Source organism: Sinocyclocheilus grahami, unplaced genomic scaffold (genome assembly GCF_001515645.1).
Source record: "Sinocyclocheilus grahami isolate Dianchi unplaced genomic scaffold, SAMN03320097.WGS_v1.1 scaffold225.1, whole genome shotgun sequence".
Classification (NCBI taxonomy): Eukaryota; Metazoa; Chordata; class Actinopteri; order Cypriniformes; family Cyprinidae; genus Sinocyclocheilus; species Sinocyclocheilus grahami.
Window position 1 is genome coordinate 703,402 of NW_015505404.1, and position 15,840 is coordinate 719,241.

At 37.6% G+C, this 15,840-nt stretch overlaps 1 protein-coding gene across 1 annotated transcript in view; it reads right to left on the bottom strand.

Annotated features, from left to right (window-relative positions):
* Positions 1-15,840, bottom strand: part of necab2 (N-terminal EF-hand calcium binding protein 2) — a 143,059-nt gene that overhangs the window by 5,671 nt on the left and 121,548 nt on the right. Inside the window, exons 8-10 of the mRNA XM_016287795.1 lie at positions 12,242-12,250; positions 5,048-5,158; positions 744-856 (exon numbers count right to left, since the gene is read on the bottom strand). Coding sequence (XP_016143281.1) covers positions 744-856; positions 5,048-5,158; positions 12,242-12,250 — 233 coding nt within the window. The remainder of the gene's footprint in view (positions 1-743; positions 857-5,047; positions 5,159-12,241; positions 12,251-15,840) is intronic.

Sequence of the window (15,840 nt, forward strand, 5' to 3'; positions counted from 1 at the left end):
TAATTTCTTAAAAATAAAATAAAATAAATCTTACTGACCCCTTTTGGTAGCTTATCTAGGTTTAACCAGGGAACACAACTGGATAACCTACTGATTTTAAAACATTTCAGGACTACATTTTAATCTCTTAGGGCTTTGTAAACACTGTGTATTAATTCTGCTGAAAAAAACAGCAATTGCCAAAATATCACATATTTCATTATTAATTAATGAACTAGAATAACAACACTCCCCTCTGCTCACCTGCCATCTTTATCTACAGGAGGCAAAACGATACAGTGTCATATTTCAACACATCAGGGATAAATACACAATGTTGAGACATGTATTTATGAGAGATGCACAGGTTCATTCACTAAGAAATGCATAGCGGTATAGTTTTTGCTACCCTGCAACAGACATTTTGACATATATGAAATATTTTTTCTCTCTTTTGAATTCTGATTTATTTTTATTGTAAAGCACTTTGGATCGACTACGGTTGTGTTAAACTTGTGCTCTGTAAATAAAATTAGCCTTGCCTTATATACAGTAGAACATACATATACCATTTCCTCAGCAGAATGAAAACTGAAAACTGAAAACACTTCAGTCTGACATCCCAAAAAAGCACAGAATACTTTTGTACCATCATACTGACTTGCATGGTTGAATTTAATATGATCCATTGAGACATAAGGAGGGAATTTTAAAAAATACTCACTAGAATACAAGCTTAAGACAAACACATGAACTCAACTTACTGGAAACAGTCTCTCTGAGCAGACACATTCTTCAGGTATTGTTTCAGGGCCTCGCAGAAGTCCCCCAGCTGCTTCTGGGAAACTTTCATCTCCTGGCGGATCAGATAGAGAGACTGAAGAAAGGGAAAGAGAGTGATAGAGACAGAGACAAAGGGGCAGATTAGTTTCCAATAGTCTCGATACATAATGAAAACCGTGAGTCTGTGGGGATAACAGCAATATCTTGTGATTAAAATGCATGCAAATTTTATGGACACTTTGAATATTATTAACATTTGTCTTGATGTTAGTATTCACGTTAGGTTAAATAAAAAACCAGACATATTTAGAGACTCGAATCACAGTGCAAGGGTTCAAGAAATCATAAGTTATGAACACTTAAGTCTAACCCTGTTTAACAAAAGCAAGGAAAAACTGCCTTAAAAGCTTTGACCCTCATTTAATAAGAGTCATGGTCTATATTGCAGCTGAAGGGTTATGCAAGATCTACATATGTTTATTTCTTTAGGAGAATGAGAAATAAATATGATATATACTAGACTGTAAAATCAATACAGCTACTCTTTTGGATTGTCGCCTAAGTAACTAATTAATTCCCAGTGTAATCTAAAAGATGTAGAATTGTGGGAGTGTGGTTGGCTACCAAATAAAGTACAGTACTGGCTTTAAAACTGGCCTTTGCAACAAACAGAGAAGAGAAAGAAAACCTCATAACATTTCCAGAAGGATCTAGAACTTAACGGAAATGAAAATGAACCGCTTATGACTTGTCTATTTCATATAATTGCACCTCTCGTGTAACATGTCACTCAGGCCTCCCACTTCTTTCTAAATTGGTTCAATTTTTTTAAGTCTGAGAGATTTGATTAAATAACTGATAACTGCAATAGACTAAGAAATGATAGGTTTAAATGGAATAATTGCTTGGCAGACTATTTCCACCCTGAGGAGCCTGACGCACTGATTAACATCTGGATTTATATGCTGAAATGAAAATCATAAAAGTGTAAGATGCCTATACACAAGTCATTTCAACCTAAAGTAATATCCTCTGAAGTGTTTATAAGTGTTTATTATTATTCAATTTAAAATAAATCTTGTTCTTTTAAACTTTATATTCATCAAAGAATCCTGAAAAAGTATCATGGTTTACGCAAAAATAAGCAGAACTTCTGATGCATAAACATTGATAATAATAAGAAAAGTTTTTGAGCACCAAATCAGCATATTGTAATGATATCTGAAGGATCATGTGACACTGAAGACTAGAGTGATTACTGCTGAAAATTCAGCTTTGCCATCACAGGAATAAATTATATTTTAAAATAGTAAAACAATAGTTATTTTAAATTGTAATAATACAGTATTTCACAATATTACTGTTTTTTTCACATATGACATATTACAACCAAACAACCTCACCGCAACACAAATCATAACTTTACAGCCATTAAATAGTGAAGAAAGGGTAAGTTTTTGTAGAAACTAGGGTGTATTTGTAATGTAGTGTATGCTATAACTAAGGTGTCACATCTTTAATAGAGCATGTGCTGTTCCCCAGCAGGTGGGAAAGATAAAAACCAAGCGAAAACCATTAGGCCCTTTGATTTGACAGCCGTCCCGTTCCCCGAAGGCGAGGGCAATAAAAGAGCAGAAGCCTGGTAATTATCCCTGAACTTAATCAAGAGCACTATGCCACCCAACACTAGCCAGAATGCAATCAGAAACACTACATTACCCAACCTACACAAAACTCAATAAGTATCATTGTGTTTGCCCATTCTCCTCCACTGGAGGCCTGATCTGATGGGTATGTACGAAAAAATAGAGGAATGCACGAGGATTCGGAATCCAATTTTCTTTGAATTTCGACATGTGGCTGATCCGAATGCGATCTGCAATGCGACCGATTGCACTAATGTCTTTCATTAGTCTTCAGTGTTTGTTTGAACTGCAAGGGTGCTTCATTCAGACTCAGTGCTGTGGAATAAAGTGATAAAACTAAGCTCTGTAGATGAAGCAAATGTGACCCATAGTGTAACTGTTAAGAGGCTTTGGGCTCAGTGGGATATTGTATTATTAGAATCCTTAAATCTCTCACTCTGATTGGAGCCTGTTATAATTTCCTATAGCAATATTTCTTGGGTGTACTGCAATGTCTCTCATTTGGGCTTATGTGGAATTAGCCATCCCTGATGTGGTGAATGTGCTTTGTGTATGATGTGTATGTACGTGTGTGTGTGTGTGTGTGTGTGTGTGTATCTCTTTTCTCAGAAGGGAACCTAAACTAATGAACCCTAAAGACCCCCATGTGGAGTTGAACTGCTCCACTTCTGCATTATGCATCAGACTGTGAAACACACACACACACACACACACACACTAAGAGAGGAGAGAGTATTTTATGTGCACAATTTCCTACCATGTAAGTGAGGAGAATGTCTCAGGTACAATACGAGTCCATAAAAAATGGTAGAAACCTCAGAGAGTTTGAGAAATTTCACAGTTACCGTGGAAACTGGGGAATACCATCCAATTTCTTTTTGATTGGCATCTTTCTACCCCCATTTTCCCTTTCACTGGTAACACTCACTAAATTGTGTTTTAATTTTTCCCCTTTTGAACTTTAGCATCTCTGAAAATGAGCTGCTTTGTTAAAGTCTGAGAGGTATAAAGCTGGAGCCGCTCACTCTCCCCCTCTGCATCCATCCCATGATAATTCCCTCTAAATGAGCAAAGATGGCTTTCAGATATGTAGTTGTATAACTCCTTCAGATAGCTCTCCCTTTCTCTTTATGTCTGTATTCAGTGGTTTTATCAGCAGACAGCTGATTTATATTCCTCCTGGCCAATCAAGACAAGCACTGCAGGTGGTGTAAGAGTCAGTGAACACAGCCTGTAAAGTATAAACTGCTGAGCTAACAGATGCATTGAGCTGTTGGACTGATCAGTCATTAGTCCACTCTCTATAACAATAAGAAGATAAAAGAAGATAAAACCTCTCCCTCCTTGCAGCATCTCCACTCTGTTATAGACTTCAAAAAGCCATTGTTTCCATATATTTGGCGGTGGCAACACATTGCAGATGTGATGCCTGAACCTTTCGTTTATGTATGAGTGAAATGTACAACCTGTGTGAATATCATTATTATTAAATATTTACAGGAGGAAAACCAAAAACCTAAGTAGCGATAATCATATGCTAATATATGCATTCATACATATTCAAATATATGAAGGTGTGAAGAAATACACTATTGCTGTAATAAAGATCTACAATGCTACCTGTACCTGCTCCCTTTTCTTTTAAATACTCAAACCAAAATGTTTCTTGTTATGCAAATTAGGTTCATTTCTTTAAAATGTTCTCTTGTCATCTAAATGTCAAAATGCATGCAATTTACTACATGCAAATGGAGCAATGATCACTTGTAAACAAAGAAATAGCTCGGAAATGGCACAGTCATTGTTTTAAAATGGCTCTTTTCTGCTCTGTGTAATATTCACGGCAGATAACACTGCAGGAAAGCCTGACATTATTGTAGGTGTGATGAATTAATTCCAGAAATATCTTACGGGTCCCAAAATAAAGCTAGTGTTAACCAACAAACACAGAGGCACACGCTGAAGCTGTCAGGTGGAACCTGCTCAACCTCCATTTTGTCCTGAAATTGACAAGGATTAATGGATAAAAAGGAATGATTCAATTACCCCTGATCCCTCCAATGTCAATAAGATGGGAGTCAATTTGAGCTAAGATCTCTGTTACACACTGAAGTCAGTTGCACTTTTTCTATTTTTAAACACAGCAATCTTTTCTTTATTAGATCTAAAACTTTTAAATCACAAAGTTCTACAAGAGATTAAATCCCAGCACTCCCACGCTTTAACTGAACAAAACAGTATGATATTTCTGTGCATTCCCATCATATCGCTGGTCCACAGAGTGGGACTGATTTGTGGCCAGGTGAGGAGTAGTGTGATACTGCCTCTTATCTTTTCGAGGCACAAATGACTCCCGGAGCATGTTGGTATTAAACACAGAGCTGGTGCTTTCATATTGAGAAAGAAATGTGGTTAAATCCTGAGGAACAGGTGGCAGATCTGCTGCAGGTGTGTGGAACAGCATGAGGAGCTCTGGAGAGACCCACAAGGAGTCAAGCTTGATTTGACAGGGGTTTATTCACTGCTTTTTAGCAATAACGCTGCTTTTGTGTTTTAACATGGAGGGAAAAGGTGAAATTGAGGATTGTATGCATTTTTCATCATGCTCTTTGGTATATAAGACGTGCTTTAGTACTTACTGCGCTAGACGTGCCATCAGTGTCTGTTAGTCGCTGATGTAGGTCAAACCAAACTGTCTGCAACAAAAACCAGAACAGAAAAGCCACTAGTGAATTCACTGTCCCCCTCAGCTGCCCTTCACTGCTGCTGTCTGTTCGCGAAAACTCAAACAGGTGAGCTCATCATGTTCTCATAAATGTGTGTAATCACCCAAGGTGGGTCAATAATGAAAGAGTAAAGAGTAAATCTTGCATTTCACATACCGGTAACTAATAATAAATACAGTAGCCATTTAGTTTTTCAGGTGTTGCTAGCTACTAATAGGACATAAAATCTCAAATTTCTTCCCAATTTGTCTTGCATTTCACATACCGGTAACTAATAATAAATACAGTAGCCATTTAGTTTTTCAGGTGTTACTAGCTACTAATAGGACATAAAATCTCAAATTTCTTCCCAATTTGTGTGTGACTGAGTTGACGTATCACATAAAAACAAGTATATACAGAACTCATCAGGGCCTGTGTGATGTGGAACTCATAGAAGATAAAATATGGAAACCTTCAGGATGGCAACTGATGTTGATTTTGCCTGATTTTTCAACTGTTTTCATAAATATCTGACAAAAAGTAACAACACAGATGTGAAACTTTATATTAACCTCTTTCTTCAGTCCTCCAGTTTTCTTTGAAAATACATATGCATTTTCTATTTTGAAGAAATACTGACTCTGGGGCAGGTGGTTTTACATGTAGAAAGTGATAAAAATGTCATGATTTTTATTAATTATAGAGAATTTCACATGAAAATTCTGTTATTTATTAATTACCGTCGTGTCGTTCCAAACCCATAAGACCATCTTCATCTTTGGAACACAAATGAAGATATTTTTGATGAAATCCGAGAGCTTTCTGACCCTCCATAGACATTCAAGGTCCAGAAAGGTAGTAAGGACGTTGTAGTTACGTTGCTGTCTATGGAGGGTCAGAAAGCTCTCGGATTTCATCAAACAATATCTTAATTTGTGTTCCAAAGATGAACGAAGGTCTCACAGGCTTGGAACAACATGAGGGTAAATTTTTAGGTGAACTACTCCTTTAAGGACATACTAGTTTATTCTTGACTTTGATTCATTTCAAACTAGAAATGTTGCTCTTTGCAGGCATGTTTTCTAGTATGAAGAATCTGAGCAGTGAAAGAAAGCCTGCAAGTATTATTTCCCTTCCTCCATGTATAGGCTAGAAGCACTGTCACTCGGATGTAATGATGTATGCAGATAATAAAAAATGCTGAGAACAAGAACCGTATATATTTAAAATATTCTCACTATATTCCAAAAATAGGGACTTTATGAATTCATGAGGAATTTACAGCAGCCATGACTCCAAAAGTTAACACCATCGAAACGTATGAATCATTATGTGCTTCATAAAAAGAGAGGCGCTGGTATCTCCTGTCAGTCCATCCATAAGTGAACAGGGATAGTGTGGAATATTCTTTCCCATCACGGAATGACAGAGTACATAATGGCCGGTAATGATGCCACAAATTCGTGCAGCTGTCTCTCTCACTGAGAAAAGTGATGGCGGGTTATCCATCAAAAATAATAGCAAGAATGACTGCAGCTGCACTGTTGAGTATGAATACTGCAGGAACGGCTTGAGCGTTACTCTCCACAGTGATTGGAGGCTATCAGGGTTCCACAACTGGATAGAAAAGGAAATGATGCGTTTTCTAAACTGTGGGGGTGCATTATGCAGACAACAAGAGCATTCTGATGATCCAGCTGTGAGCCAAAACGAGTCACCAAAGTCAGGCTGCCCTGTCTGCTAAAGCGACAGTGAGAATGGGGAACAGGACAGGACAGACGCACAGTGCTTTGTTTGACATTTCAGTTAAACTGAATGCTCTGAGGATGGATGTTTAGAGGAGCATGTGTTAAATCCTGCACAGACACAGCTGTGCTGCAGGTCTGGTTGTACTGATCAACAATGGCAGATCTCACAGTGGACTGTGCAGAAGAACTTAGAGTTCGACAAGACAACTGGAAAAAACTGTCACTGATTTGGGAACTTTGAAGGCAAGCCAAACTATGACGATTGCAATTGCAAAAGGTTGCATGGCTTGGAGGGGTGGTTAGAAAAAAAATAACATTTCAAAATATTGCGTTGTTTCACCATAGATTTATTTATTTACCATATATTTATATTATTATATATATATATATATATTTTTTTAATTGATTGTATATGCTTGTATCCTTGTTAATCTGTCTGGACCAAAACCAAAACATCATACAGTACCAGAGGAGTTTCCACTGCCAAACCCCAGATATCCTCCAATTCATCCCGTCTCACCAGGATGTGTCAGACTCAGAACCTCCCTTTCACTGAGAGAGGAATAAACCAGTCGGGTTGGTTTGGCTATTCTTAGTTCCAGCAATAAGAACCTGCCTGCCAAAAACTCCAGTATTAACTGTGGACTCTATTAGTCCACTGTGCTCAATGTCTATCAGACACACATAATAAAATGACTGAGCGAAGTAGAGAGAGATGGTGAAATAATGGTTAACCAAAAAAGAAAAGTTACATGGATGTTGAGTGAAAAGAATATAATGGTAAAAACAGTCATCTACTAGAGCAGTACTGTGGTTGACAGGTCTGTTTATTGCTTTCTTTGTTTCACCATATCATTCCTGCCCTTCTTCACTGCTCTCCTGAGCAATGAAAGAAATAACTATAGGAGGAAAAGATTACGGGCTTTGCTAAATGCAATCTGAATCTCCTCTCAGGGCTTTACATATGAATGTGTGTAATTATCAGAGTGTGCATGTGTGTGCATAAGTGGATGTACTGTAAGTGCAGCAGTAACAGAAATTACAGAGCTGTATTTTAGGTACAGGAGGTACAGAAATGCTGCACAACAAAGTCTTAAGGCCATGACACACAAAGCTGACAGTCAGCGAACATCGGGCAATTGTTGAGCTATTCCAATGCACACCGATTTTCATTAACGACATGGCATATATATCTACAGTGCTAGTTTCCATTTCTCTTTATAAATGATGACCATAGACTATTGCCATTTGCTGACAGTCATTTCCTCTCACGCAGCCACAAAACATAGGTGTCTATGTTCGTCATGGTGTGTTCAAGTGGAACTTTAGCCCAGACGCACACAGCGTGAGGCGACATCACAGTCAGCTTTTGTCAGTGCAAGTTCTTTGTTGTCGTTTTGGTGTGTCACAGCCTTTACTTGCTAATCATCCATTGGACTTATAAAAACGAGGAATCAAAGTTTAATCTCTGGGTTTGTGTTTTTAGACCAACGAAAATCCACGTCCCATCTTTCCATATTCAAGTCCCATTTGATATTTACAGGTTACCCTTACACTGCCATTCAAAAGTTTGGGGTTGGTTTTTTTAATGTTTCTAAAAGAAGTCTCTTATACTCACCAAGGCTGCATTTATTTGATAAAAATACAGTAAAAATAGTAATATGGTGAAACATTATTTCAATTTAATATAATTGTTTTCTATTTTAATATATTTTACAGGGGTGGTTCAGTGTTTTTTTTCTAGGGTTGATTGTGTTTATGGGGTGCCGTTTAACGTGTTAATGCTTCGTTTAAAAAAAAAAAACACATTATTTTTCACATAATTTACCTTTATTCCACACCGCTTTGTCCCTTCTCTGAGAAACGCGCTGATCATTTCCTGCTTTTATGAAGCCCCGCCCTCAGAAATAGGCGATGGACTCTGATTGGTTAGCTAGCCCAGTGTTGTGATTGGCTAAACCGCCTCTAGTGTGAGTCTTAACGTCCCGCCCCTCACCTCAGCAGCATGTGCTCCGGTTGTATTGTAAACAACGGTGTCGTTAATATCGCTTATCAGTTTGAGCCGATTGAGAAGCAGAGGATATTATTGAAGAGGATCATGCAGAACCTGTGCAAGCACGGCTTTTAATGGTAGGCCTATGTTTTTTGTTTGTTGTTGTCTCATACTTTTAGATATGCTGTTATTTGTAAATGGCAGAAATGTTACGCCCCTTACCATACTGTGATGCCCCTGTGTCCCGGCGCGACAAGACAAGAACAATAAAACACATTACAAACGAGGCATTTGTTGCATCCAGTGGGGACATAATTACTGATTATAATGACTTATACTGTCTTTTTACGTGTTGCGTTGCGTATCGCGCTGCGTAAACATAAAACCATGTCTGGAGAAATGACAAACAACAAGTGCTACTCTACACTGCTCAAAACTCGCGTTTGAATCGTCAGTGGCAAATTCTTTAAATATAAAAAACGTACTTACAGTCTGTGAGTCAGAACAGCCGGCATTGTAGTCTACTCTACCAGGATCAGGAAGCAGTCCTCCATAAAATGCGCTGGACACATCTGAATATTTGGGTTGAACTGTTCTTGAACAGTGTTGTAAATACAACTTAACCACTGATTTCTAGTCGTGTCCTCTTTTGGAAGACCAAACAAAGTAGTTTTGCTTTCATAACGAAACACACAGCGCCTTCATGACATGGTGGCGGCGGAAACAATACTACAGCGAGAATCAAAGTTACGCCTTCTTTCTTTGCGTGAACATTTGGGCGGCGTTAAAAAAAAACGTACCTTAAAATTTTGAATGGTAGTATATGTGACATCAGTCATAAGTAGCACGGGTATATTTGTAGCAATAGCCACCAATGGGTTAAAATTATAGATTTTTCTTTTATGCCAAAAATCATTAGCATATCAAGTAAAGATTGTTTTCCATGAAGATATTTTGTAAACTGCTTAACGTAAATATATTAAAACTTAACTTTTGATTAGTAATATGCATAGCTAAGAACTTCATTTGGACAACTTTAAAAGCAATTTTCTCAATATTTAGATTTTTTTTTTTTTGCACCCTCAGATTCCAGATTTTCAAATAGTTTTATCTTGGTCAAATATTGTCCTATCCTAACAAACTATACATTATTGGAAAGCTTATTTATTCAGCTTTTTTTCACATTTACCCTTATCTTAAATGGCGCCGACGCTGATGGCTGCCTCCGTGGCGTGCTCTGCAGTTGTTTTTATGTTTTTGTTAGTTTGTCCTGTCTTTAGTTATATCCCTGCAATCAGTTTCACCAGAGACGAATTGCTGGACATTCGGAAGTACACACCACCCGATATTTCACCGGTTTTCGACTATTCGGATGTTTTGCTGGACATTGTTGTCGGGGGAGCTGTGGCGCTGATCAAGCGCTTCAGGGAGCTTCTGTCATGAAAACAAATTCCTCGTATGTGTAAACATACCTGGCAATAAAAACTCATTCTGATTCTGATTCTTCTGACTGGTTTTGTTGTCCAGGGTCACACATGAGACTGCCATCAAACATCCACTACTATAATATTTGTTTATAATGACATACTATTTAATCAAATCAAGTTGCATCAAAGTCTTATCAGGTTTATGCATTAAAAAAAAATAACTACAACAATGCAGTAACAAGCAAGGCCAATTTACAGACCAGTATAACAGCCCTCACTGCCAACACCTGCCACCCTCTGAAACATATACTCTTTTGTGTTACTTATGTGATATTTAATTTTTATTTGAAACAAATACAAAACACCTTTGAAATCTATGCATTATTATGTTATCAGTTGCCATAAAACCAGAAACTAAGCTATATCTTTCTATATATCTATCTTCATACACTGGATTGCATCTGCACAGGTCTGTGGATTTAGACTTCTTGCTATGGCCATCAAACATCCACTACTATAATATTTGTTTATAATGACATACTATTTAATCAAATCAAGTTGCATCAAAGTCTTATCAGGTTTATGCATAAAAAAAAAAACTACAACAATGCAGTAACAAGCAAGGCCAATTTACAGACCAGTATAACAGCCCTCACTGCCAACACCTGCCACCCTCTGAAACATATACTCTTTTGTGTTACTTATGTTATATTTAATTTTTATTTGAAACAAATACAAAACACCTTTGAAATCTATGCATTATTCTGGAATGGATGAAGATAATCTGGGAGTCTTACCACATGGTCTTCCTGCTTATGAGACTGTCATGCTAATTAGCTTGGGCACTTTAGCCACGACATACTGACTTGGAAAGAGCATCAGTTCAGACTCCAGTCAGGACCAAGCTGGGCCGAACCCAAACCTTTCCCTGACCACCTGCTCCTTCCAGAATTAGTCCTGTCAAATGAATGACATGCCAATATGGTATCTATGGTAAAATTGAAAAAAGTATTGCTTAGTTTTAAACGTTATGAGACTCTCTGAAGAAAAATCTCAGCAAGCAAAGCAAAAAGGGCAAACTTAAGGTGAGACACTACAGGCACAACAGGGTTTTTCATTCATTGGTCAATGGCTTTTCATAAAGTGCTGTTTCAAACTAGTGCAAAGAAAATATTCAAAATACACTTTTAAGTGTTGTTTTTATCACACTTTATCCATTTCAATTACAAGGAATATCTTTAAAGGAGTCAGAAATCTCCACTTATATATATCTATCCATATTCTAAAGGTTTTTACAGAAGGATTCATTTATAATTTGTCTGATTTTATACAGCATTTTATCCCAAAAAACTGTGGGAAATTTTTTTTTTTCCCGTAGCTGTTGACAGTGGCTATTTTTCCAGCTAAATCCAGTGTTCAGATTTCTGTTATGAAAATGTATGCAAATTAATGCATATTTAATTAGATAATGTATCATTTGCATATTTATCATATGACGTTGCTAAAAAAAACATAATTTTGTGTATTTGGTGTAATGAAATGTGTTTATGCGGTTTAAGGTTCAAAAAACACATTATTTTCCACATACTGTACATTATTGTTTCTCCTCTATGCCCTGCCTTTCTGAAACGTGTCGATTTTTACAAAGCTCTGAAAAGCGAGGTGTGCTCTGATTGGCCAGCTATCTAATGTGTTGTGATTGGCCGAATGCCTCAAGCATGTGTGAGAGAGGCTACTCTCCCAGGAATCAGTCCTTGTCCTCTGTAAAATGCATTGCACACATCTGAATATTTGGTTTGAACTGTTCTGGAACAGTGTTGTAAATACAACTTAACCACTGATTTCTAGCTGTGTCCTCTTTTGGAAGACCAAACAAAGTAATTTCGCTTTCACAACGACATGCATCTTCACAACATGGCGGCGGCGGAAACAATACTACAGCGAGAATCAAAGTTACGCCTTCTTTCTTTGGGTGAACATTTGGGCGGCGTTATGCAAATCTTCCCACATCATGACGTAGACATGTGGGAGCGAGTTTGAACGAGGCGTTTTAGGAGGGCGTGGACGAGTCTTAACTTTTATAAAGAATATCTCTTTGGGTTTGAGACTTTAGTCTTTCCAACTTTAGGGATCTTATCTATGCACGAACAGCTTGTAACACCCCAAAGAGAAAGGAAAACTTGAAATCGCGTCATATGACCCCTTTAATGTAATCAATCAGCAGGGGTAGTATGGTAATATCTATTAGTTAATTTTTTTTTATCCTTATTGACAATATACCTAGATTGTCCAAAATAACATTGTTTCTATTAGTGCTACTGTTTCATCCTACAAACTTCATGTTATTACATGTCTTACATGATATCAATTTAGAGATAATTATTGGTAAGTTTTTTTATTATAAATAATTATTTTATCTACTGATAATGTTATTGCCGCAAACAAATAAAAGGCAGATATTGAAATGTTATTAAACTTTTTTGTCTAAATGAATTAAAAATAATACATAAAAAAGAAAAGCAAACCATTTTAAATGCTACAAGTGAATTCAGCATTACAAATGTAATCTAAATTAGGGGAAATGTGCACGCACAATTAAATATCCAATATTGGTAATCTAGTATCAGAAAGAATCACCATATATAATCATTGAATTGTAGGACTCAAACCTATAGCACTGAGACTGTGTGTGTGTTTGTGCAACATGAGCAGAAACAAGGTGGAGAGCAGACTGAGAGAAGGAAAGCAATTTGAGAAAAGCCTGTGATTGACTGATGGGAGAAAAAGTGCCATGTGTAAAGCAAGTCTCGCAGAAGTATTGATCAATATTCTCATCCCGGTGCTCATAAACTACAGCTTGGACAGCACGCTCCAATCACGCCTCTCCCTGCCGGAGCTGACAGCTAGAATGGCGCTTTTATTGTGAGCCGAGTCAGCTTTATCAGTGTGTAGGGGAAATTTAAAACTAGTGCCAGTGTTTGAACGTCACCCATAAAACACACCTCTTCGATTCAGCGCTGCGGTGTTACTTGAACAATATCGGCATATTGGACAGGCCGACTTTACAATAAAAGTAAGTGAGAGGACAATTGAAATCTATATTAATTACCGTCAATAAGGAGTGTGCATGTCAATATAAGCTTCCCTTTACAGCTTTTTGTCCTGAAATGTCAAATGGCATCTAACACACCTACTGAAATGCAGACACACTAAGATCAGACTCCAAATAAGCTCTGGATCTGTTCGAATGATAAATCCACAGCAACAGAAATGTCTGTATTGCTTGGCTGATTTGGAGAAATTGACTGCATGACTATTCTATTAGCACTGAGAGGAAAGTGAGACGGGCATTTCAAAAATAATCCTATATTGCCTTTCTCTGTGATACAGAAAAAAAGAAAAACACTAGAATTAATTTGCTATCGTATCTCCAGGCGCACTCTAACTCCTTTTTCAAACTAAAACTCAGGAACGCTTTGAGGAAGACCTTTTTTCCACCCTCTCCTCATTAAAAACTCACACATTTCTTCAGTTGCATCATGCATACGAGACTGTTGAGAGCGTGTGGTATGTGCTGACTTGGCACATGAATGGCGTTGTGTTGTTTTAGTGTCTCTTCAGAGCGGTTTCATAACCAACTCACTGGAGCTCAGGCCCAAATCTCATCAGTAATGGAAATGTGGAGTTTGTTGATACAGAATGCCCACGGGAAAGCCTGTGAAACCACATCTTTGACAGACTTTAACTTTGCCTTTGGCTATTAGACGGCACACAGAATGGTAAATGCAGATGTTTTGCGTGATAATGCAGTTGGCCACCAAGTGTGCACCACAAAAGAGATCCTTACCAAATAGATTTATGCAATGTTTGGAAAAACAAACCCCATGATGAACAGAAGCAATAAAGCAATGCGCCAAATAGACCATTAAATAAGTCCTCAAGTAAACCTAAAAAAACTGCAGGAAAATAGTATTGAAAGTGTGGCGCCTCTTATCTATGTGCCAATTGTTCTAATGGAGGTAATATTACTAAAATCAGTCTTTTCCTCTCACAGACCCTGGCTGAGGAACAGCTCTCTAGTCTCAATGGAGATTTCCCTGAGATTTCCACTATGTCTCCATTCCCTTGTGAATCACTCATTGATACTCTGGCAGTAAAGTATTTTTAGGCATTTTAAGGTAGCACAGGTGAGGTACAAAATGAACCCTAGTAAAAAATACTACTGGTATTACAAAATATAAAAAGTATAAAAAAATACAAAAAACGGGTATACTTAAAGTCTGCAAAATTGAACATTGAAATGTTTGTCGAGCACTAAATCCGTATATTAGAATGATTTCTGAAAGATCATGTGACACTAAAAAATAATTAATGCATAAATAAATGCAGCCTTGTTTACCATGAAAGACTTCAATTAAAAAACATATCGACCACAAACTTTTACACTTTATAATAAAGTTCTTAAACTTTTTTATTTTATTTATTCTGCTGTAGAAGGCAGCTGTCTGTGTAGGTAGCAGACAGCAATACAGTTCACTAGGGTTTGGAACAGATCTTGTAATGTAATGTAAATGACAAAACAAATTAGAGGTTTCTTGGAAAAGAACTCTCAGGCGTATGAGGTAATAACCAACCGTTTCACCACAACCTTGTTCAAAAAGTCTCATCACAGCTGGTTCTGCTTACATAAACAGAGGCATGGTGCATTTATGCTGATGCTTGGAGACATTCAGTAGGTAGAAGTCACTTTGCAAGTTTTGTGTGGCCGGAGTAATTCCAGATTTACATTACTTCAGACTTGAATTCTAGTAATGCATCTACTGCATAAGTACATACTTAACCCTATAAAGTCTACTCTATCATATTTGATACACACATTTTAAGGCCTCAAAATTATCAACATGATCAAAAACACAACATTCTACATGCCTTCTGTCATCTGCCTGACACAGTACTTTAGAGCCTTTTATTATAATTGTAAAACTGTCCACTTGATTGTGGGACACATGTGTTGTTGCTAAGAAATCTGTCCTGGATTTTTAAAGTAAATGTAAGAAAAACCTTTATATTGTTATATTAAGGTTATATAGTAAGGTTATATTTCAAGGTGAACACTTACTAGACTGAAGCAACTTAAATTTACTTGATTATCCTTACATAATTTTTTAGAAAATTCATGTTAAAATGTGAGTATCAAATATGATACAGCAGGCTTTTGAGGAACAGTTATTTGATTAAGACAGCTAATAACGTCTAGGTTACTTGTGTAACCCTCGTTCCCTGAAGGAGGGAACGGAGACGTTACGTCAGTGACTGACGAATTGGGATCTCGCCCGAGAGCCCAATCACCTTCGAGTGTTAACTAAACAAGCCAATGACAGTTGGCGTGCGTGCTTCGCCACGCGCACCCCGCCCCGCAGCGCGGGTATAAAAGGAGAGCGCGTGCAAACGCACATCAGTTTTTCGCTGAGGAGCCGAGACTACGTGCCCCGGCCGTACAGCGGTGGTACAGCAACTGTGGCAACGGAACGTAACGTCTCCGTTCCCTCCTTCAGG